Here is a 24,151-nt window from a genome sequence, read left to right on the forward strand (position 1 = left end):
TCTCACTCCAGATGATTTGAGTACTTGGCTCACGTAAAATGTAGTCATTTTTAATGTGGCTATTGCGGCAAATAAATTTTCCTCGGAGATGGGGGGGGGGGGCAGGCGCCAAAACAGCTCCTTGACTGTTGCTCATTCTCCTGCCTCCCAGGTGATCATCAAAGCACTCAGCCCACAGAGCCCAGGATCACGACGAGCTCACCTTGGAGGAAACTGCAGAATGTTCAGATTCCATCCTCTCGTTATTAACATGTTTGCCAACCGATATATGTCAAATTTGTCTGACCCCAAAGCAAGTGCAGACACCTCGGGATTTCCAAAGATGAAGAGTTTGTCAATTTTCCGCAGCCTTAAAAAGATGCAAGTTTTAAAAGTTTACACTATTATTATTTATTCAATTTATATACTGCCCTATACCCAGAGGTCTCAGGGCAGTTCACAGAACAAAATCAAAATATTCCTATTGCCTTTTTATACTGACAAAAAAAAATGATGCATACATCTTAATTACATTGAATTCTGGTAATATTGTTCAGATTTTTATTACTGTCAAAAGGCTGGCTTCCCTCCCTTTAAATTCAGGAAAACCCTCAATCTTCCCCTAAAAGAACACAGAAAGCGTCACCATTCTTCCCCTCCAGAACAGCTGCAAGAAGCAGTTCGGAAGCTTTCCCACTGTCGCTTAACCACGGTTTCAAGTTGGCTCATTTCACACAAACAGAAGGTTGACAAATACGCCGCTGTTAAAAGGAAAACGTAAGCAAACACTTCCAAACTCCTTGCAGCCATGCTGGCTGGAGCAGGAGAGGGCAGCATGTGAGCTTTAGGCTTGCATAGGCCTGTTCATATCACACTAAACAATGGTTTATCTCAGTGGTGGGGAACCTGTGGCTCATGGTCAGGGATGATGGGAGCTGTAGTTCAACAGCATCTGAAAGGCCATAGCTTCCCCAAGTTTTCATAGAGTAAGTCAGGGTGGGAGTGACACCGTGTGCCTCTCTTCTTCAAGGAGCTGCTATCCCAAGGATGGGGGACTCTTTTAGCTCCATGGGCCATGTCCTTATCAGGATCAGCCTCATGGGCCAATTTGACAGGTGGGCAAATTTCAACAACATTATGATGTCATGATTGGCAGATGGGTGGCCCCGACCACCTCTCAAAATCTCTATTTGAAGCATCTGGCTTTGTCCCCTTTAAACCCCGCACGTACTCTGCTTCGAGGAAGCGCGCAGCTGCAATTATCTTCCTGGTGTATTCCACGTATCCGTCTTCTCCTATGTGCATCATCGTCGCCCAGCAAGCTGCGATGAGGCCACCTGGCCTGGAACCAGACATGGTAGGGGAGGCGTAGATACCTCCTGGCCAGTCAGGGGCAATGAAGAACTGATACTGCCGATATCTCTCACTGCTGTACAGGATCACGGAGGAGCCCTTTGGCGCATAGCCGTACTGCAGAGGGCGAAATGGGAGTGAGTCCAAGTGGCAAAACAATAAAAAGCAAGCATTTAATACAAATCCCCCCACACACACACAAGAATCTGATGGAGACTGAATTCCACAGACATGTTCAAATTCCACAGACATGTTCTTCTGCAGGGAATTGCAGGGTAAAACCGGCAACTTAGTGATTCCACACTGGCTTCAATGATTTTTAAAATGCTAAGTGTGTGTTTTCTTTTTTCTTATAAAGCATCCCAGCTGCTGAGAGTCTATGAGCAGGTAGGAGCTCTGCCAGATGAGGCCAAAGACCCACCTGCACCAGGATCTCACTCTCACCATAGCCAACCAGATGCCTATGGGAAGCCTGCAAGCTATTTGGAGTGTTTCCTTCAAAGATAGGGCATAACAAGGCAACAGGTGTCAACTTGCTAAAAGGACACAGGATCACATGTGAACCCAGTTCCAAACATTCTGAAGATTAGTGTATTAATGTATTAATTAATGCATTTAGTCTTCTATTAAAGCCCACTCCTTTCTTGCAAAGGTAAATTATCCTGCTGTGTACACATCTGCCATCATGCTTACATACCCTGAAACTAAACAAGTTTACTGAGAAGTGCAGTGAAATTTATTTGCAAGGACTTATGTTTAGGATTGCAGTTTAGGGCAAATGTCCAGTGGCATGATCATAAAAGTCTTTCCGTACAAATGAATCGGGAGCAGAATTAAAGGAAGCATGCCTGATCCAGTTTGGAGAGTGGACAATCAATTCAAGCTATATTTTCTCCATTAAACCTGCTTAAACTCACCTTGTGGGTATCTGCAGAAATGCTGGTGACACCTTTCACTCGGAAATCAAAACCCTGCTTCAGAGGGTACCCTGCCTTCTCCATGAAGACAATGAGAAAGCCTCCCAGGCAAGCGTCCACGTGGAAGGGAATATTGTATTTCAATGCAAGCTGTGCCAAAAGGGGGAAATCAACTTAGTTTCTCCAGCTGAACCAAAAGTAACAAGACGGAAACTTCCTGCCAAGTGTGAACCTCAAAAGTATCAAACCTATTTACAAAAGACGACTGAGCATTCCTCCCTAAAAAGATGCAAAATTCACCATTCGCAAGGCATTCTACAAGCAAGGAGGCCCTGACCAGCGGCTTCAGATTCTGGTAGTGTCTACCAAAGTCCTTCTACTTGTGATTTCCAAACTATTATCCTCCCTTTGATCCTCATTAAGTCAATGAACGGGAGATCTGCATCAATACACGGTTGCTTCAAATCCAAAACTGCTCATGTCTTCTTTTGCCGGCAAAGTCAAGGTCACTTCGACTTCCAACTAAAATGCTTCAACAGCTCATGCTTGATATTCACGCTACAGGATACTTAAGCAGTATGAATCCAAGTCAAATCTAGCTCTATATGGACTGGCAGAGGCTCTCCAGAGTTTGATGCAAAACTTATTGCCATTCCTACCTAGAGATAGCAGGAGGTTGAAGCAGGGATATTTGGCATGCAAAACATGTTCACCACCACTGAGCTGAAGCCCCTCTCTTAAGGTACAGCCTGACTCCCACCCCAATGTCCAGGGCAGGATTTGAAGCATAATTGGTGACATTAATTTGCACGTACAATGTAAATGTATGCTTCTAACCGAGAGCCACAGCTGCCACACATGCCAGAACATACAGCACTCTCTCTCTCCTGGGCTGAGCCCACACAGGTATCTGCTCAGCAAGTCATATGTTTTGCTAGAGCGGGTGACACTTGGTGAAAACTTGCATTGCAGCAAGGAGGAGCAGTTGCAATGCTTAAGCCCACAGAAAGTATGGTAACAGAACCGTTTGCAGCTACCTTCCAAAGAGGTGGAGCTGCACTCAGCTACATCAGGATCTTGCAGTCACTTTGCTGTTAGAGATTTCAGAATTGCCTACGTGCAGAATTTCAGCTGTCTATCTCCAAGCAATTAACTAGTTGGCAGAAAGCCCAGATCTGCTCTCTCTCTCAGACCCTTAGCAACGACCTGTGATTGGTCAATGAGTTCCTAAAGACTGAGCTCTGTGTGAGAGCTTTGTAGTTAGTGTGGTTAGTGTGTGGTGCAGGTGTTGGTGTGGAGAAAGTGGTCAGTGTAGAGAGAGAGAGACAGAGAGGAAAGATTTTATGTTCTGTTTCTTTTATTTTGTAAAGTCTGTAAATAGTAACTTATGGATACTAGTTGCTTCAATAAATACTGTATAGTTATCCAGTGAGTTGCTGAGTTCCTGCGTTGTGCTGTCCAGTCAATTACACAACAGCCAGAAGCTTCCAGAAAAGTCTGCGTCTAACTCTGCGGTGTCCAGGAATACGTTATACTCCTGACACTAAATCTTAAGATTTGCAAGTGATGCAGGTTTGTATTTATGGACACATGGTGCCCTGCAGGAGGCCAGATCTGGGCATGCAGCTGGGTTTTTCATTCATCAGCTATGGACGAGGAGGCAAAGGGATAAACTTTGTGTGCTGAAAACGACTCTCCCCCCCCCCACAGCAAGCAATGGTATCTCTCAGGTGAATACGATAATCTGGTCTGCAAGCGCTGTATTTACGCTTTTCATTTCAGGGAAAAGTTCCAGCAACCTAGCGTGAAAGTAGCACAAAGGTAATTTACCTCTGCGACGTCCTCAATTGGGTCCATGACTCCATGAGGAAACTGCGGTGCTGAGCAGACCAGCATGGCTGTATTCTTGGAAATGGCTCTCTTCATTGCCTGAAAAAAAATCAAGAGAAAATGATCAGGCAGTCAAGACGCTCTATTAGATACCAGCCTTCAGAATGGCACACCAGGCCTGCAACTATGATTGGGATACAGGGCCTTTCGATGAACCCTGTCCTAGGAAGCCCAACGATGTTTGGCACTTTACAGAGACACTATTGATAAGAGGTCTGAGAATATCTGAGCAATACCTTAACATCCACTTGCATCGTCTTGGTCAATGGAACGTGCACAATCTTCATCCCAAAATAATGAGCTGCTTTATCAAATGCCGCATGAACGCTCTGTGGAACCAGCCTGGGGGAGACAGATATAGCAAGATGTCTCAGAAAACGTTTGTAGTTGCCCGTGATTAGTTTCTTTCCTGTTTCATCGCCTCCTTGTATGCACAAAAATAAACTGATATATACCTGAAAGCCTGGGAGATGTGGGGGACTTAAAGAAATACATGCATCGCATGGACCTCTGATAAGTTGTTTCTGCTATTAAAAAAAACCAACATCCACACAAGACCACAATTTGGAAAACTGCACAAGTTATTCTGTATGCCCAGTGGGGCATTTGGCTTGTCACAAACAACAGTCACCACCCTCTGCATGGCAGGCAGCTTTTGAAACAGAGGGGCTCAGGGTCGTGGGTTCGAGTCTTACATTGGGCAAAAGATTCCCACTGCAGGGGGGCTGGACTAGATCATCATTGTGGTCCCTTCCAACTTTGTGATCCTATTATTCTGCCACCACTGACAGTTTATTCTTCCATGAACAACCACCAAACTCCAGAGTGCTCCTAGATAAGCAAAAGTATTTGGGGGGGGGGTGCATTTAGAAGAGGTTTCAAAGTTGTGCTTTTTGAATTTTTGCCATTCTGCAGTAAATTCAAAGTTTGGCCATACGGCTGGGACTGATGGGAGTTGGGAGTCCAAAAAACATTTGAAGGGAGCCATGTTTGGCTACCCCTTCCATTAAGTTTTTTATTCCATTTTCTTTGGTATAAAGTATTGGCCCAGCATATGAAAAGCTAAAGTAGTGACCGGTCTATAAAGATGCTTAATGAAAATAACTTCTCCTATATTAAGCGTGTGATTAGTTACTTTGTTGGGGAGGGGGAATAAAAACATCCATCCACACACACATAAAAAGAGCCCTGCTGGATCAGGCCAATGGTCCATCTAGTCCAGCACCCTGTTCTCACGGTGGCCAACCAGAGGCCAAGCAGGATCCAAGTACAAGAGCACTCTCTGCTCTTGTGGTTTCCAGAAACTGGTGTTCAGAAGCATAAGATACAGAAGTGTGTGTGGGAGAGAGAGAATGGGCTACATACATTTCTGGATGCTTGATTCCTCTTTCGTAAGCCAAATTCCTGTAAGCTTTACAGACCATCAGGATACTCTCTGTCCCACCAGAGGTCATCTGTTAAGAAGGAATTAAAAACAACAGACACACTTAAATGACCACATACAACTGGAAGTACCGTTTTATACTGGAAAGTGAATTTTAGTCCCTAGTTATCAGAAACTCTGAAGGAGTGTGAAGTGTGCAGACAACCATGCACACCCATACACACATCACGGGAGAGAATGTAAGTGTCACAGCAACACCAAAATCAAGCCAAGGAGATGCAATAATACCCTGTCCTAACAACAGAAGAATTCCACACACACACACAATAGGAAATTCTTTCCAGTAGCACCTTAGAGACCAACTGTGTTTGTTCTTGGTATGAGCTTTCGTGTGCATGCACACAAATTGCACTAACAGAACAAAGGGACTCCCAGCTGGACTATCAGCATGTTAACTACAAAAGCTCCTGTAGGCAGTTGTGGCAAGGACTTTTCTGCAGCCAGACTTGTTGGTACACATAAACCCAAAGAGACATATTGAAGTAATCTGAGAAAGGGAGACAGTTGAATGAGAAGTCTGCTTAAGAGAGTTGGCTGATGTTGTTGTTGTTGGCCTGGTGCTGTGGGATCCAGCGTCCAAGCCACTCTTTCTTAACTTCTTTGCGCAAAAGCGTCTCCAAACATTCCAGCTACTGTGCATATCAGAAAAGAGCAGAGTTGTGGTATTTTGAAGATTGTGCACCACTCTTCATGGGACAATCCAAAATTTGTAAGCGGTAGAAATGTAAATGAGAGTCTAGTCCATTACTGAGTGAGGTTGTCAGCACAATTTCAAGCTAAGAACATTGCAGAACTGCCACATTCAGACCCTTTCTGGCCTCCGCTTAAAGCTTTGATGTCAACTTTAGCCTATATAACACTGTCTTGGTTGCCTTCCAGTGTAGACTATTATCTCCTTGAGACTGTATGAATCACTGTCACAGGACATTTATTCTGGTTTTTGCAATATATTGGGCAGCTGGCCAATGCCAGGTGACTCAGCAACAGCTGACTGCCTTTTCAAGCATATATAGCTGACTGACTTCCACTAATAAAAGGGGGACAAGCAAAAAATGAAGCAGACGTCTGGGGCTATCTTTCTAATTCTGTATGCAAAAAAAGCTGAATGCATTATCTCAAGAATTTGACTATTTTAAGGGAAAAGGAGAGCTGTCTTATCACACACACGCACACACACATATATATACACACACACATACACACACACACACACACACACACACACTCTCTCTCTCTCAAATGAAGTTTAGAGGGTATAACTCTTCCTTGCTAATCTGTCACTTCCACTACATATGTTGGCATTCCACATATGTTGGCATTCCACTACATATGTTGGCTCACAATTTGTCAATGCAAGATCCCACATGCTTTTGATTCCTCTCCCTTTAAAAACAAACCAAGAAAACAAACTGTCATTGCACAAGACAGTACGTCACTATCCCTCTAACAAAGAAAGAACAGATGACGTACTGTTTGTTTTTAGCAGAAGCCTGACAGCTGTGAAAACACCAACAAGGAATTGTATGTTGCTCAGCAAGATTATTATCCCAGTGCTGCTGTTCTTCCCAAGTGGGATTTGAGTAAAGCACTGGCTAATTTCAGCACGGCATGTGTCTGGAAAGAAAAGGCTGGGTTTATTTGTAAGCAAGAGAAGCATGGGGTGTCATCTCCCCCCCCAAAAAAAAATAAAACTAAAAACCCAAGATAGCATTTCCTATACAATAAACTCCTCTTTTACTCTGTCCTGTTTTGTGTAAGGAAATTACTTGACAGGAAATCTTCATACTAACCTTCCCCAACCTGGTGCCCCTTCATATGTGGTACTACAGCTCCCATCAACACCTGCCAGCACAACCACTGATGGAAGCTGTAGTACATACATCAACATTTGGGAGGGAGGGAGGGAGGAAAGCTCTGCTTCCAGTGCATATCTAGTTATTAAAACCCCAGAACAGCTGGGCAGAAAAAATGGCCTTCTTCTTTTTCCATTTCACTTTCTTTCTTGACAAGATTATTCTGAATGTTGCCAGTTTGAGCAGGGAAGAGCCCATTTAAGATGTGCATTTCTGAAGTCTGCAGAAGACAGAAAGGGTGTGTGAGAGACCAAGAGGAATATCCTTTGGTTCTGGGATTAAAGATCATGGATAGTTTCCTCGTAATAGTGGGAAAGGTTTTGCAAGTACAAGAGGCAATGTCAAGTTTGTTACAATGGTAGAGCAGTACGACAGAAGCATGTAATCCTCTGAGTTTGGTTGGAAACCCACAAGAAGGCAGCACATCTATGCCCACAGACACAGCAAAACTGGAGCGACACACAGCCTGAACCTCTGGTAAAAACAAAATGCCACCACTGGCAATTAATTCTTTACGGGTAAGAGCACTGGGACTGCTCTTATGACTTGGCAGGCTTTCATTTTTCACCAGAGGTTCAGACTGTGCGTTGTCCCTAATCTTTTTCTCACTGTTGCAATATATTTTGCATTGAAAGTCAAGTGGAAAACTGGCTCCATTACAGGCTGGAAGTGCCGATAAGACCTATGCGCACGGCCTTTGTAAACGGGAAATAAACCAGAAGTGGCAGGTCATATGGTGCAAGAGAGGAGACTAAAAATGAAAGCTCCCCATTCCACAATGTAAAACAAGCCCAGGCACTGACCCAACAGAGTAGATGTGGCAAAATTAGCCTGAAATTCCTTGGGTCAGGCAATAAGAATATTGCTACAGCTCTTCGCCACATTTAGTTTCTTTGTTTAGCAGCGTAACAGCCCAAGAACTTTCTTTGAAGGGTAGTAATAGCTAGAAGATGCTTGGGCTCAGTGGCATTTGATGAGTGGCGGATGCTAGCAGACTGCAAGTCAGCAGAGGTTTGCAAGTTTTAATTTCAGGAAATTAATTACAAAGAGTTGTGTTCATACTGCAACTCTCCCTGTTCCTCCTGCTCTTGCATTGACACACTTCTGCAAATATTCCATGGCAAAATCTCTGGCATGTCTTACCTCTTTAGATTAACAACTAGAGTATAGTCAGTGAAGGACACAGAAGTATGGGAGCTTGCAGCTGGCTTGCAGCAACAGGGGAAGATCTAAGGCAGGGGTCCGCAAACTTTTTCAGCAGGGGGCCGGTCCACTGTCCCTCAGACCTTGTGGGGTGGCGGACTATATTTTTTTTGGGGGGGGGGAGTGAACAAATTCCTATGCCCCACAAATAACCCATAGCTGCATTTTAAATAAAAGCACACATTCTACTCATGTAAAAACACGCTGATTCCCGGACCATCCGCGGGCCGGATTGAGAAGGCGATTGGGCTGGATCCGGCCCCCGGGCCTTAGTTCGCCTATCCCTCATCTAAGGGTAAGTTGTTTGGTTTTGCGGGGGTTGGCTGAGGTAGGTTTGTATGATGCACCCCCCAAGGGGAGGAATCATTCAAAGGTTTTTATGTAAACTTGTTGTGAAGTGAAACTCTGAGAGCTTAAAAAAAATTCTGAAGCAACTACAAAGGAAGTGGCCAAGGAGGAGCTCCATAGCATGCATTAAGAGGACCTGAGTCAAAAGGTAAAGGACCCCTGGACGGTTAAGTCCAGTCAAAGGCAACTATGGGGTTGCGGCACTCATCTCGCTTTCAGGCCGAGGGAGCCGGCGTTTGTCCACAGACAGCTTTCCGGGTCATGTGGCCAGCATGACTATTAAATATTCAGGAAAAGTCAGAAGCCCAATGCAACTTCGTTTATTCAACAGCTCACTCCCATATTAAAACAAGAACACACTCTGAAAGCCCCAGCAAGAAGTGCCAGTTGGCAGTTGGCAGTTGACAGTGCTTGCCATTAGAACTTTCATCCACCTACGCTTCTACGATTGGTTAGAATCATAACATGTGTTAAACCCAATACATAACACAATGACCAAACCGCTTCTGGCGCAACAGAACACCGTGACGGAAACCAGAGCGCATGGAGGCGCCCTAATTATGTTTTCATTAATCAGCCATAGTTATTAGGCCTCAGGATAAACGCCTGCCGTGCACAAGCACTGAGAGGTACAGCCTTGAAACTCAACAATTCTACACTGCGAGAAAATAGATCAAGAAAAACTTTTTTTAAAAAAAGATTAGGAAAAGGAAGTATCTGTGCTCTACTCTCAAGTAAAAAAAGGGGGGGGGGCTCAGAATTTCATAAACACATTTTAACTTCCAGAAATTTACAGTAAGAATAAAGGAGGGGGTAGATATATTGACAGGCATGGCAATAATCAATTAACAAAGACTGTACCGCAGCCAGATGGGCGGGGTATAAATATTAAATTATTATTATTATTATTATTAACCCCACACTCACATTCCTAAAAACGTACATGAAGCACAGAAGCATCTGCCAATACAGACAGTGTATGTAAGGTATTTTTGGATCAGTGCAGATAACTGTGAAAGGGAAACTTAGGGCATATCTACATTAATCATTAAGATGTATTGCAGTTTATTCATCGTGGCTTCCCCAACAATTCCTGGGAAATGTGGTACGGTGAGGGTGCTGGTTGCTAGAGATCCTTAGCCTTCTCTATCCCTCGCAAACTACAGTTCCCAGTGTTCCCTGGAGAAAGGGGCTAACTACTGCATAAGTTTCAGTCTAAGTACGTAGCACAGATAAGCATCGTAGCAGTAGAACTCTAAGAGGTTGGTTTCGTTGTTCATAAGGAACACAGGCTAAAGAAAAACAGATTATTATTTTTTATTCTTGGTATTTTTTCTGATAGTTTTTATTTACATGCAGTTAGGAGATCAACACCATCCTGCATATCAAATGGCAATACTACATCTTGCAAGTTCATGTATGTCCAGGAACTGGAAACGGTATTGTGAACCTGACAGTTTTACTCCGGGAAAACGTCTGGAGAATTTAAAAATTGACATAAAGATGTTCGTCTCTCTTGGTACAAAAGCCAATCAGTATACTTCACTTAAAAAGTGCATCATTATTATTTCGATTATTACCTACCCTTCATCATCAGGCTCCAGGGCAGGTTACAACCATTTAAAATTCGGTATTTAAAATATGTAAAACAAACTGCAAGAGCAGGGTAGGTCCTGAATACATGCATCTCATGTATGAAAAGCCAGGGTAAAGAGATGGTGATGATGATTTATCGCTTATACGCTGCCTGTCTTGACTGGGTTGCCGCAGCGACTCTTGAGCAGCTTCCAACAAACTATAAAACCACAGTAAAACATCAAACCCATCAAAAGGCAAGCCCTTGACCTATTATAGATCTGTAGCCAAACAACTGTCTACCGGTAGTTGGTTTCAAGTCAATCTATGGCATCCATTCTCTCCTCCCCATCACCCTCTTGGCATAGGTGAGACACACTGTTCCACAGCTTTGAAAGCCAGGGCTCCCAGATCCTGGCCCACATACAATGCCTCTTGCATTTAACAAACTGACAGTATGCAGAGCATGACTGTTGTTGGACTACAACACCCATCACCCCTAGCTAGCAGGACCAATGGTCAGGGATGATGGGAGTTGTAGTCCAATAACAGCTGGGGACCCAAGTTGGAGAAACACTTTATAGATGGGACGCTGCATTGCTAGGGCCATAAACCCTAGGCTAACTACGACATGAAGTTAAAATTAATGGGGTTAAGCATGCCTACATCTGTGCTGGATTTAGGCTGGATTTGTTGCTTGAAATGCTCTCTGTTTCTTTGTTGTAAGCAGCTTTGAGCAGTGTGTGTGTGTGTGTGTGTGTGTGTGTGTGTGTGTGTAAAAGCAGTATACAAATAAAGTGAATGAATGAATGAATCTTACTGACCCTAAACTTTTCCAGCAACAAACACCATCCACATTAGATCCAAAGGAACTTGTGCCTATTTGCTCACCTTCTTGGCAACAGTATATAGAAGATGCTGCTACTAAACATATGAGTTGCTGAAATACCAACCACAATTTTCACCCAACATATTTATTACATACAACTTGCTCTGATAACACAGAGAGAGAGAGAGCGGGGGGGGGGGGAGAGAACACAATTCTCTTTTAATTTTGACTTGACTTTTTCAAAAACTGGACACCCACAATTCTTGGTGTTGTCCTCTTTGGAAATGACAAGGCTTTTTACATTTGCAAGCAAGTTCATCGCCTGCACAGGTCAACCATCAACATTATGTAAACTAACTAGCCAAGCAGCTTGCAACTTGGAAAACAGGTTAATGAATAGGGCTGCATAATTACCAAGGTATTTGGCAGGCTGTCCACAATTCCTTAAATTACCTTTGGTGTCCACTGTGTCACCAGTTTGCCAGCACAGCTGTTAATTGTCAGGATAGCTTATATATGTTCTGCTGCCTACCCAGACATATAATTTAGCTACCTATATTTTAGCTATGTAAATTTGTTTTCAAACTTTAACAAAATTTAACGGTGTTTCGTTTCTCAACTGTTTTGTGGATTTCAACTGTGGCTTATCTACAATTTCATTTGTACACTGCTTAGGCAGCTCTTTCATCAAGCAGGTTATATACATATTCTAATAAATAAAATAACAATTTCATTAGAGTCGGCTAGACCCAGCTTTCCTTGGAAACAAGGCAAAAAAGACACACACTTTTTTCTGTAATGGATCTTTTAACATTTACACAAATACACTGACTGCAGCTAGTGAGACTCATGTTGTGTTACTTACTGTTCCACAAGATTTGGGGCCCCCGTGGAAAAGCGTGCAAGCCATTCTCACAACTTCTGCTTCCATCTTCCTCACGCCTGGGAATATATCTGGATGAAGCGGGTTACTCCATGCAAATTCCTCATAAACCTTCAGGGAGAAAAATGGCACAGGTGAGATAGCTCCTCCAAAGTAAACCCTGAAAAGGTGACGCTGCACTGTTGTTGTTCTTTATGTACAGGAGAAAGTCACCTCGCTCCCCATCCATCAAAGAGAAATCGCAGGAGGACACTGCGGAGTTTTCTCTGCTATAAAGTTTGCCCCAGAATGCTTTGCATACTCTCACCGATCCTATCATCCAAACACAAAATTCTAATGCTGCAGAAGCTTTGAATAGGAGTTATGTCTCACATGATGGTAGCTGCGTGAAGCGATGAGTGGAGCTATGCTCACTGGCCTCAACCTCAAGACGCTACCTGCTCCACCACCAACATCCACACCTTGGCTGCAAAGTCTGAAGCAGGGACCCCTAGGCTAAATCATGTGAGAAGCCTACATGCACACACAGAGGCGGCTTCCCACCCAAGGCGTGTAGTGGGATAGGACAAGGAGGCAAAATACAGCAAAGGAGCAGAACCAATCAGAGGCGGGGCCAGGAAGGCCATGTGACCTGGGCTTCAAGAAGTAGAGTTTGGATTTGATATCCCGCTTTATCACTACCCGAAGGAGTCTCAAAGCGGCTAACATTCTCCTTTCCCTTTCTCTCCCACAACAAACACTCTGTGAGGTGAGTGGGGCTGAGAGACTTCAGAGAAGTGCGACTAGCCCAAGGTCACCCAGCAGCTGCATGTGGAGGAGCGGAGACACGAACCCGGTTCCCCAGATTACGAGTTTACCGCTCTTAACCACTACACCACACTGGCTCTCAAGATCAAAGGGGGCCTCAAATGTAGGCCCTTGCTATTTTTATTTTTTATTTTGAATTGTGGGTAAGTTTCACCACTTGCTCTTGAGCACATCAGACAAAAATGTGACAAACATGCTCATCTTAGAGCTGTAAATCAAAGCAAATAAAATATGTGATTTGGCAAGAGACCTTTTTGTTTTCTTTTTGCTACCTGATACAGATTTTATCAAATTTCGGAGTTTAAAATGTTCACAAATATTAAGACAAATATATCCGTTCCGATGGCACATGGTTTGATTGCGGTGAACTCAGATCGGCCAATTATATAAACAAAAGCGCTACCAGTCAGTGGCTGTTGTTGGATCGAGTGCATGTTGAAAGGTGGAGAACTGTAATATTTCTGTGCCTCACTCTTCTTTTGGTGCCTTGTTTTATTTTCAAGTGCTGCCATCCATTCCTATCATGGCTGGGGGCCTCGAAACCTAGAAGCAGCCCAGGGTCCCTCTGGACCTCTGAGGGGGGCCTGCAGAGGAGTAAGGGAACAAGCACAGGCCTGCTCTTCTCATCACATGAGGCTCAGGTGCCTCTATAGAGCTAGCGTGACATTTCTTCCTACTTATTTTCTGTGACAGAAGGAAAGCAAGTTGAAAAAGAGAGACACAGGACTGTCTGGGAGTCAAGCAGACTATTGAACACCTTTCTTTTTCAACAAGCCTTTTAAGCTGAGGTTTTGTATCAAGGCCTGAAGCTTGAAATTCTTTTTATGCGTGCTTTTATTGCAGAAACGTGTCGGGTTTGTTTCACAGGAAGCGATTGGTGATAAAATAATTCCTTGTAAACTGACTGTGGCATGGGCAGGGACAGTTTACCAACCTCTTCCACCTTTTCTCTACAATTCCTATCTCCATTGGGAATTGTGGGGCAGGGAGGATAAGTTTAACTGAATTAATGCTTGGAAGTCACAGCATGTGGCAGCTAAACCACACCTTAAAATTATGAGCAAGACACATTAATACATTTGAAATGATTCACAGGGCATCAATTCAGGGGAATTTCTGCTTCCAATTCCAATGTGTGTGATGCCTAACCAGCACACCTACTTGAACCTCACTTACTCAGAAGTGGGGTGGGTTTTTTTCTGTCACAATTTGCTTTCCACTTCACATTCCTTCCTGTTCCTTCAAAATAGAACGCCTCATTACAGAGATAATTAGTTATCCTTATTACTTAATTTGTACCCTGCCCTTCACCCGAAGATAGCACAGGGCAGTTCACAACATAAAAAATACAAAATGAGAACTTGCTTCCCTTAAAATACGTCATTAAAAATTACACACATGCATTCAACACACCGAAGTATAAACATATAGCTATTACCACACTGTATTACCTTCACAAGCAGATCCGTGAGTTTCTGATCCCCGTTGTACACTGTCCCAGACACTTTCCCTTCTTCCCAGTTTACTTCACCTGAAAGCATGGAGACAAAAAACCGTCCATCATATTTTAAAGCACTTTGCCGATCAAAACTGCAGTTGATTCACTGTTCACACAACATTAAATGGAGACAACATTAAAACACAACATTAAATGGAGACAACATTAAAACTACAGTCTAGTGCAGAGCTGGGGAACCTTTACTCTGCGTGCAGAATCAGGCCCAGCAGGTCTCCCTTTCTGAACAACAAGGCTGGTTTTTTTTCTAAGTCACACCTACCTGCCGCTCGCCTGACCTCATATCAGACGCTGGGCAGCTGAAAACAAGACAATGTGAGGTTTTAAGACACCCTTTGTCAGAGACAACTATCAGCAGATAGGCAAGGGGTTGTTGTTTTTTAAGCACTGGCAGACAGCCTGCCTCTAACTATTGTTAAAAAGCAATGATTAACCATGGAACTGTAAAAATTTTATTTGCTGATTTTACTGTTCACTATTGGATTCCAATGGATTATTGAATATTGATTTACTTGATATAAGTGGTTTGTTTTCAAGATTTTGTGACTTTTATATTGGATCAGATGGTTATTATTAATGTTTGTTGTTTTATTATGTTTTTATATGTGTTGTTTTATATGTGTTTATATGTGCAAGGAGATAAATAGGTACCGCTGTGGCGGGAAGGTAAACGGCATTTCCGTGCGCTCTGGTTTCTGTCACAGTGTCCCGTTGCGCCAGTAGCAGTTTATTCATGCTGGCCACACGACCAGGAAAGCTGTTTGTGGACAAACGCCAGCTCCCTCGGCCTGAAGCGAGATGAGTGCCGCACCCCATAATCGCCTTTGATTGGGACTTAACTGTCCAGGGGTCCTTTACCTTTAACCTATTATGTGTTGGAAGTCACTCAGAGTGGCTGGGGCGACCCAACCAGATGGGTGGAGTATAACTAACAATATTATTATTATTAATATCATCATCATCATCATCATCATTATTACTACTATTACAACAGCAGGTGGCAGGAATTCATGCTCCAGAACGGGACCCAAACTTATAATAATATATTTCTGGAAGAGAGAAATGTCCAACATTTGTGAAAAATACATGGCAAGGAGAAATCATGAAAATCATTTTTTACACCCCTCTAAACAGGAGCTCTCCAAACTTTCTAAGTCAAGTTCCTCATATTCATGCAATTAGCAACATTAGTTCGTTCTTATGAGACAGTGGCAGGGTTTTTAATTCTGTTCTCTTCTCCAAGAACTATCCTTCCGTCATTAATTGAGAATGAAGGCTGAGTATTTGTAACACACAGCCATTTGCTGCTCCTTATTAATTAACATCTGCACTGGAGCAGAGCAGATGCTGAAACTGATTGACACGTGGCAGTTTGCATTCAGACTCATACCCATAGAGCTGTATTCTTTCATCTTCTTCAGCACATCTGGTTGGCTCAAGCCTTTCGTTGGCAGGATTTTGACGTAACTCGTTTTATCTTGCAAGAAACTTAAGGTGCTGGCCATATCTTCCATCGTCTTATTCATCTGTTTCTTTATCTGTTAGGATAGACGAGCACACACGCAAATATAATATGAACAGATTCTAATCATGGGGATAATTTAATTGCAAATTCCTTGTAAAAAAAAGTTCAAGCCTAGAGTTCAGTTTTAAACGAGCTGACCTCTTTTTGCAGGTATGCTTTTCATTCCCCCCCCCCCACTGAGGATCAAATGATAGAGCAATAAAATATGTTTCCTCCTAGCAAATTAAATAGGTAAGTAGCTCAATGCTTAAAAACTTACCATAGTACCAATAAAGGGCAATTTGCGTATAACTCTGAAGAAGCACTTTTTAGATCGTGATGTTAAACCTAGAAAGAAAACATTTTTTAAAAAATTATTCAGCCCCAAAGTTTCAAAATGTAATTTTATTTTCTTTGCCAGGGTAGAGAAGACTCCCTGCTTCTTAAGTACAGAAGGCTTCCTGCTTCAGAAAGCTGCCTTCAACCCCTCTTGCATGCTTACCTGCACTGCCCTCTAGCCATCGAAGTTCCCAGCAATTTGTTGCCAAGACCTTTGCACTGCCTCTACTGATCCCAAGCACATCCGTGCGCACATCTTTGGGAATTGCAAAACCCTGCATGTACACGGGAGAAGGCTGGCATGCACGAAACCTCTTGGCATGTGAAGCTTCCCCAGATGCTTTAGACCAGAAGGGACAGGGATATAAATGAACTGCTAGCATGTCTGCAACACAGGCACATGCCCGTCTTGGCAAAGCTGGAAATGCTTTGAAGCCTTCTGGATTCCTGTCTGCACATAGCAATTTTTTGGGGGGGCGATAAACTCAACCTGAAAGCTTATTGATGGAATGAACACAGAAAGCAGCTCGGAACATATTTGGACATGTGCTGTAGGAAAAATGCTAATACCAACAAAGGGGTGCAGAATCTAACGCGCAGGGGGGGGACACAAGGCTTTTGTGCTAAACTAAGAACCAACTTGTTGCCTGTGTTATCAAACATGTCCATATTTAAAATGCTACCTTTCTTTTCTCCATCGAGCTTTGAGGACACATGTGCTCACACACACACACGGATATCAAGACCTATCACACCCTACAACAGAGAGTATAAAATTTCTTCAGTACCATAACCCTGAACTGCAGAGGGGCAGGCTAATTTATAAATTTGTGTAACTTGTGCACACTCTCTCTTTCACCATGCACCCTATCAACATATAACTTTATTTGGTGGGCCTATTCTACAACATCCAACTTTGAACACTTTCGAGCCAGCTGTTCGAAACGAAACCACAGTTTAGCCTTTTACTTCTAAAAGTGTTTGTATACGGCCCAGTCATGTTAAGTATCAAAGCAGTGGGCAACATAACAAAATCATAAAGCATTGTGGGAGTCCCAAGGGCTATATAGAGAAGAAGCCCCAGCGTCTGTGGTACCCAATCCCTGGAATAAAACATTACAGAAATAGAGCTGAGTGAGCTTCAAACTCACAACCCCCATCTCCCCTGGCTGAGCCGTAGGAAATTTGAAAGCTTTCGTTTCTGTTTTATATCAGCTACAGCTTGCTCATGCATCCAATCCTGAGCAAACTGTGGTTATCCTTAACTCTGATTATAAACACAAGCTGGCTGGCTTATTTCCACTAATATTAAAGTTTGTTTACACTAATATTAAGGTTAAACACAGTTTAGGATTTGGACAACACACCAAACTGTGGTTAGTCTGCTCTCCTCCTTGCAGCTGCACTGGAAGAGAAGCCCAAGCTCTCGTAAATTATAGTTTAGTATTAGGGCCGAACACAGCCATAAACTTGGAAATAAAATAAGGTGAAGAGTTAGTTGGGATTTTCTAACCTCATCTCTTTGCTTCCACGAAGGTCAGGGGCTTTTAATAATGAAATCCTGTTTGAAGAGCATCATGCTACGCAAATGCAGTGGACCCCCTCCCCAAAAAAATTCCTCACATCAGAGACACATAGCACTTACTTTCTCGTTGGAAGAGGAACATGTGTAGCCAAACAACCAGGAGGGTAGCACCAATTGTGGATGTTACCAGTTGCCAGGGCTCAACCCCAGCACACTTTGCATTCACGGCATTTCTTGTTTCGTTTAAATACTGCAGAAGGATTTCTTTGTAAGGAACAACTGCATCCTAGAAAAGAAGACAAAGGACCATGAGGCAGAGGGCAAAGCCAAGGCAGAATGAATAAATGTGGCTGGAAAGTGAGGCTGATTTATTTGCTAGGTGTGTGTTTTAGCCCCACCTTCCCATTCAAAGAAATGCCCAAGGCAGTTTTACCATCAAAGCAAAAGTAACACCAACAATGAAATACAAAAAATAAAATCGAGAAGAAAAGAGGCAGCAAATAAACACATCTACAGGTATTAGCATGTCAGGGAGATGGCATTTAAAAACCAGGGAAGCGGCAAATTGAGTTACCAAGAGCCATTATGTAATTTAATGCAATTTCATAATGTAAATTATGTAATTTCATAACACTTTGGTTCAATTTTATCTTGTTTGTAGGAAAGGGGGGCTTTATGATTCTGCTTTTGATTTCAGTTACGATTACTGAATCTGGATTACAGCCCTAACAAACTATTATACACCTGTGGTTTTCGTGTTTAAAGAAATTGTTACTGTATGCTTTGCAGTTTCTTTTGTGTATAGATAAGAATGACTGTTTGTTTGACAATGCAGGATGCCCGCAGGATAGCTCAGTCAGTAGAGCATGAGACAATTACTCTCAGGGCCATGGGTTCGAGCCCCACACTGAGCAAAAAGATTCCCGCATTGCAGGGGGTTGGACTAGATGAGCCTCGTGGTCGCTTCCAACTCTACAATTCAATTATTCTAAAGTTCACAGCTACGATATTTGTGTTTCGGAAAAACTAATAAAAATTATTTACCCCCCAAATGGACAGGAAAAATCCTTGCTCAGCGATAAGTGATGTTGCACAGAGGTGGAGAGTCATCAAAGAGGGGTGTGGTGGGCTTTTCTCAGCAGGAGGGTCCATGATCAAGAAGTGGCCAAAACGAAGGCTCTTACTTATGTCCCAACCAAGCACAACTCAGATGTTGAGGGAGATGCAAAAAAGAGCCTCCCTGGGAAATCTTAGGGAGAATTTTGGCTCAGATGGAAGGACAGCTCTAAAAGCAACTTTGTCCCAAACCGTTTAGCGTAGGGTTGGGGAACCTGTGGTCTTCCAGATGTTGCTGGACCACAACTCTCATCATCCCTGACCGTGGGCTACTTTTGTTGCACAAGAGCACCATACCAACCTCAATTGTGCAGCCTGACTTTGCTGGCATGTGAATGAATCCTATCTGAAAACAGTCCCCGTTAATCCAAAATAAAAACCACAAGTGCACAGGGAACATAAATCCATGTTTAGTGTCTCCCACTAAAACTAACCAGTGTTTGCTGTTCTTGAGACTGTGTATTTTGTAACTGCTTTCTTCATCACCCAAGATTTCCTCAGGGTAAGTTCTCCCTGTGTAAGTTTAAAATTACAGCTCAACAGCAACACGGAACACCTTCCATCAACGTTAGCCTCCCGTTCATTTCCACAGGGCTGCCTTGCACTGCGACTTTTGAATGGCATCAATGGACAATGCAGGATCTGCCGTATCAGCTTGAGGTCCCAAAACTTTAGCCCCACAAAGGACAACTCTGGCATGCGTAACTCCTTAAACACAAGCTTCCTTTATTTTTCCTAACATCTTTTGTTGTAAGTAGAAGGCGGGGAAAGACCTCTGCTGTAGCAAACGCGCTGAAGAAAGGAGCCTTTCCAGTCTCAATCTCAATACTTGCTGAGCGTTGCTTCCTACCTTTTCCCACCTCACTGTGTAACCTTGAGCCCATACTCCTTAAAGAAACCAACCCTTAATTAATATTTCAAATTCACATTTGCGGTCCCAAGATCCCCTGCCCCCTTTGTCAACCATGTCTGTAGTATCCAATTCCCACTCTCTTAAAGCCGCGCTGCAGAAAAGACAAATTTTCACGGCTGCAGTCTGCTCCTCAGACCTGTTCTTCCACATCCAACCTTTGAAACATTCTTCTGAGCAAGGTCCCTGCCAAGGTGTGGTGATTTTGCCTTAACTGAAATGCACAATAGCAGAATGCAGTGAGTAAGCCTGTGGAATCCTGCTTGTGGAATTCGCATAGGCCACTTGTTGTTGTTCAGTTGTTCAGTCGTGTCCGACTCTTCGTGACCCCATGGACCAGAGCACGCCAGGCACGCCTATCCTTCACTGCCTCTCGCAGTTTGGCCAAACTCATGTTAGTAGCTTCAAGAACACTGTCCAACCATCTCATCTTCTGTCGTCCCCTTCTCCTTGTGCCCTCCATCTTTCCCAGCATCAGGGTCTTTTCTAGGGATTCTTCTCTTCTCATGAGGTGGCCAAAGTACTGGATCCTCAACTTCAGGATCTGTCCTTCTAGTGAGTACTCAGGGCTGATTTCTTTGAGAATGGATAGGTTTGATCTTCTTGCAGTCCATGGGACTCTCAAGAGTCTCCTCCAGCACCATAATTCAAAAGCATCAATTCTACGGCGATCAGCCTTCTTTATGGTCCAGCTCTCACTTCCGTACATTACTACTGGGAAAACCATAGCTTTAACTATACGGACCTTTGTCGGCAAGGTGATGTCTTTGCTTTTTAAGATGCTGTCTAGGTTTGTCATTGCTTTTCTCCCAAGAAGCAGGCGTCTTCTAATTTCGTGACTGCTGTCACCATCTGCAGTGATCATGGAACCCAAGAAAGTGAAATCTCTCACTGCCTCCATTTCTTCCCCTTCTATTTGCCAGGAGGTGATGGGACCAGTGGCCATGATCTTAGTTTTTTTGATGTTGAGCTTCAGACCATATTTTGCGCTCTCCTCTTTCACCCTCATTAAAAGGTTCTTTAATTCTTCCTCACTTTCTGCCATCAAGGTAGTATCATCAGCATATCTGAGGTTGTTGATATTTTTTCCGGCAATCTTAATTCCGGTTGGGGATTCATCCAGTCCAGCCTTTCGCATGATGAATTCTGCATATAAGTTAAATAAGCAGGGAGACTATGGGAAGCAAAATGCAAGGCCGGAGATGCCTTTGGTCTGATTCAAATGAGCTTTTATTTTGCAACAACAACAACAAACTATAACTATTGTTATTCATTATTAATTATTATTGTTGTTATTATTATTAGTACGCCGCTCATCTGACTGGGTTGCCCCAGCCACTCTGGGCAGCTTGCAACATATATAAAACATTACACATTTTAGGGCCATCCACATCATGAATGCAATTAACATTTACAACCCCAGAAGCGGAGAAGATGGGAAGTTATAGACAAGAAGGATCCTTTGACACCTTTATTAAATGCCAAAGCTCAGAATGAATTGAGGCTTGCAAGAGAGGTTAAGGATAATTTACAGATTTCTTCAGCTATGCCTCTAGTAAGTTTAGCCTGTAACTACACTCCCATTTCTAAGGATCCCAGGCTTAAGAACAAAATGGCACTAATATTTCAGTCCAAACCCTTTGAAACCTTCCTTTTGGTCTCTAAGGCAGTGTTTTTCAACCACTAGTGTGCCGCGAGATGTTGCCTGGTGTGCCGTGGGAAAAATTTGTTTATTTGATTCCTATTCAAGAGAATTACTTTATATATAGTCAATATAGGCACAGAGTTAAATTTTTTAACATTTTCTAATGGTGGTGTGCCTCGTGATTTTTTTCATGAAACAAGTGTGCCTTTGCCCAAAAAAGGTTGAAAAACACTGCTCTAAGGTGCTACTGGAAGGAATGCTTTTTTATTTTTTATTTTTGTTTTGACTATGGCAGACCAACACGGCTACCTACCTGTAACTCCCCATGGAGGGTTTGCTGTTTCTTTTCTTTTTTTTAATACCGGTATGTAAAATGTGCAGGAGTTTTCTTCAATGTGGATATCTGCACAGATATAAGATTTTACATATTAAAGAAAAGAAAAGGTGATCCCTCCAATTGATAAAATCCTCTGAAAGGAATTACATGATTCTATGAGAAGGAAAATTCTGATATTAAACCTCTGCTGCCATGCACCTATATAAAAGGCTTCAGGAGTAAGCCTCAAGGAAAAATCTGTACCTGTACCTGCTACCTTGCAGGACAGCTTTGGGAGAAGAAAAGGGCTAAGGAGTAAACCCTACACAAATCTGGAGTGGGGTCCCTAAGGCCACTGGATAAGGCCTTCTGGCAATTCCTGCAGCCAAGCTGGTGCTTAAAGCAGTGTTTTTCAACCTTTTTTGGGCAAAGGCACACTTGTTTCATGAAAAAAATCACGAGGCACACCACCATTAGAAAATGTTAAAAAAATTAACTCTGTGCCTATATTGACTATATATAAAGTAATTCTCTTGAATTTTTCAATTTTTCCCATGGCACACCAGGCAACATCTCGCGGCACACTAGTGTGCCGCGGAACAGTGGTTGAAAAACACTGGCTTAAAGTATTGCTCTGCTTTCCTTTGAATCACATCAGTGAGGCCGAGAAGGGAGTCTTGTCGTCTGGGCAGCCAAGAACCTCCATACAAACTGCCCAAAATTGAACACCAGAGACCATTTTGTTGCTGCTAGTGCAGCAAAAATGCAAGAGGCTGCAGTTTGTGTTACCCGCCTCTGCCGTCACAACAGGCCCTGTGGTTCTCCAGCAGTTGACTTCACCCGCCACAAGTGCACTCCATTGCCTCTCGAGACTGACGTACGCCAACAGAACAGAGAAGGCATATTACACATTTCTTATAGGTTCCTAGCAAGTTTTGCTACTTATTTTATGAAGGGGGTGCGGCAATGTATCTTTTTTGTGGATACATGAAGGCAATAGTTTTTAATGAAAAGTGTTTGAGCACATGTGGAAGTCAAATCCAGTTCCTGACATCACCAGTTGGCAATATACGGGCTGTCCAAAGCTTTGGAGAGCCACTGGCAGTCACTGTTGACCAGGGTCAGGGAACCTGTGGCCCTCCAGGTGTTGTTGGACTCTAACTCCCATCAGCCCCACCAACAAGGCCAATGGCCAGGGATAATGGGAACTGTATTCCAGTATCTGGAGGCTGACAGGTTCTCCACCTCTGGTGTAGACAATGCTCAGCAAGATAGGACAATGGTCTTGACTGGGTGGACGGCAGGTTCCTATGTTGCTAACATGTCGAAATACAGAAATTTCACAACTCCCCTCTTCCCCTGCCTGCCACTTCAATCCCTATGCATTTGTCTATTTGCAGATGCTTATTTGACTTAAGTAACTTCTACTTCCTTATCAATCCATACATACATACATAAGCCTACTTTATTAGGCAGCAGTAAGCAAGCTGCATGCATTTTTCATTATCCGAGGCCTTTTGAAAGAGGAACAAAGAAAGCCAGCTAAGCAATCCTTTTTTGTCTTATGCAGAGGTGCTTTTTATCCAAGAGAGGTTCATGTTCCTTTTTTTACAGAGGTTCAAAGTTCAGCATGAACTGTTCTATCTGCTCTTTATCAGGATGATTATATATGGATCTGAAGATTAGAACCTGCTAAGCTTGTGTCTTCTACCAGAGTACAAGAGATAACAACCCTCTACTTTGCAGCTATGCTCCTTGAAGGGATCCCCTAGCTTTTCCTTACACCACCATTACACAACAGAACTGCTGATGACATGCAGAAAGCGAGGGCATACTTCCACCTGTTTCTGGACAGCATTCCAAACCATCTCCCTGGTTATTCCAACTAGCAATCGAAAGTTAATCCTCTTTAACATTTGTATGAAACTGCTGGGATAAGCTACTCAGGGACACAGAGCAAGGTGTCTCCATGTATGCTGACAACACTAAACACTCACTCTCTATCTTTTCATGGTGTTCAGGTGAGGCAAAGCGAGTGTTGAACAAGTATGTGAAATCAGTAATGGTCTGCATGACAAAACAGGGGTCAGAAATGGGTTTGTTTGTATACCCAGAAAGGATCGAAATTGCAATTATGGGGGTACTCTTTGACTCAACTTTGTCACAGAGTCCCTGATAGCCTCTGGGGCAGTGAAGTGC

At 43.1% G+C, this 24,151-nt stretch overlaps 1 protein-coding gene across 1 annotated transcript in view; it reads right to left on the minus strand.

The window, feature by feature from the left end:
- SGPL1 (sphingosine-1-phosphate lyase 1) overlaps positions 1 to 24,151 on the minus strand; it is a 33,454-nt gene that overhangs the window by 1,200 nt on the left and 8,103 nt on the right. Inside the window, exons 2-12 of the mRNA XM_033149086.1 lie at positions 18,086 to 18,251; positions 16,382 to 16,449; positions 15,988 to 16,135; positions 14,533 to 14,612; positions 12,257 to 12,385; positions 5,505 to 5,593; positions 4,376 to 4,481; positions 4,080 to 4,178; positions 2,250 to 2,399; positions 1,211 to 1,449; positions 203 to 349 (exon numbers count right to left, since the gene is read on the minus strand). Of these exons, the coding sequence (XP_033004977.1) occupies positions 203 to 349; positions 1,211 to 1,449; positions 2,250 to 2,399; positions 4,080 to 4,178; positions 4,376 to 4,481; positions 5,505 to 5,593; positions 12,257 to 12,385; positions 14,533 to 14,612; positions 15,988 to 16,135; positions 16,382 to 16,449; positions 18,086 to 18,251 (1,421 nt within the window). The remainder of the gene's footprint in view (positions 1 to 202; positions 350 to 1,210; positions 1,450 to 2,249; positions 2,400 to 4,079; positions 4,179 to 4,375; positions 4,482 to 5,504; positions 5,594 to 12,256; positions 12,386 to 14,532; positions 14,613 to 15,987; positions 16,136 to 16,381; positions 16,450 to 18,085; positions 18,252 to 24,151) is intronic.

This window comes from Lacerta agilis, chromosome 5, assembly GCF_009819535.1.
Source record: "Lacerta agilis isolate rLacAgi1 chromosome 5, rLacAgi1.pri, whole genome shotgun sequence".
Taxonomy (NCBI): domain Eukaryota; kingdom Metazoa; phylum Chordata; class Lepidosauria; order Squamata; family Lacertidae; genus Lacerta; species Lacerta agilis.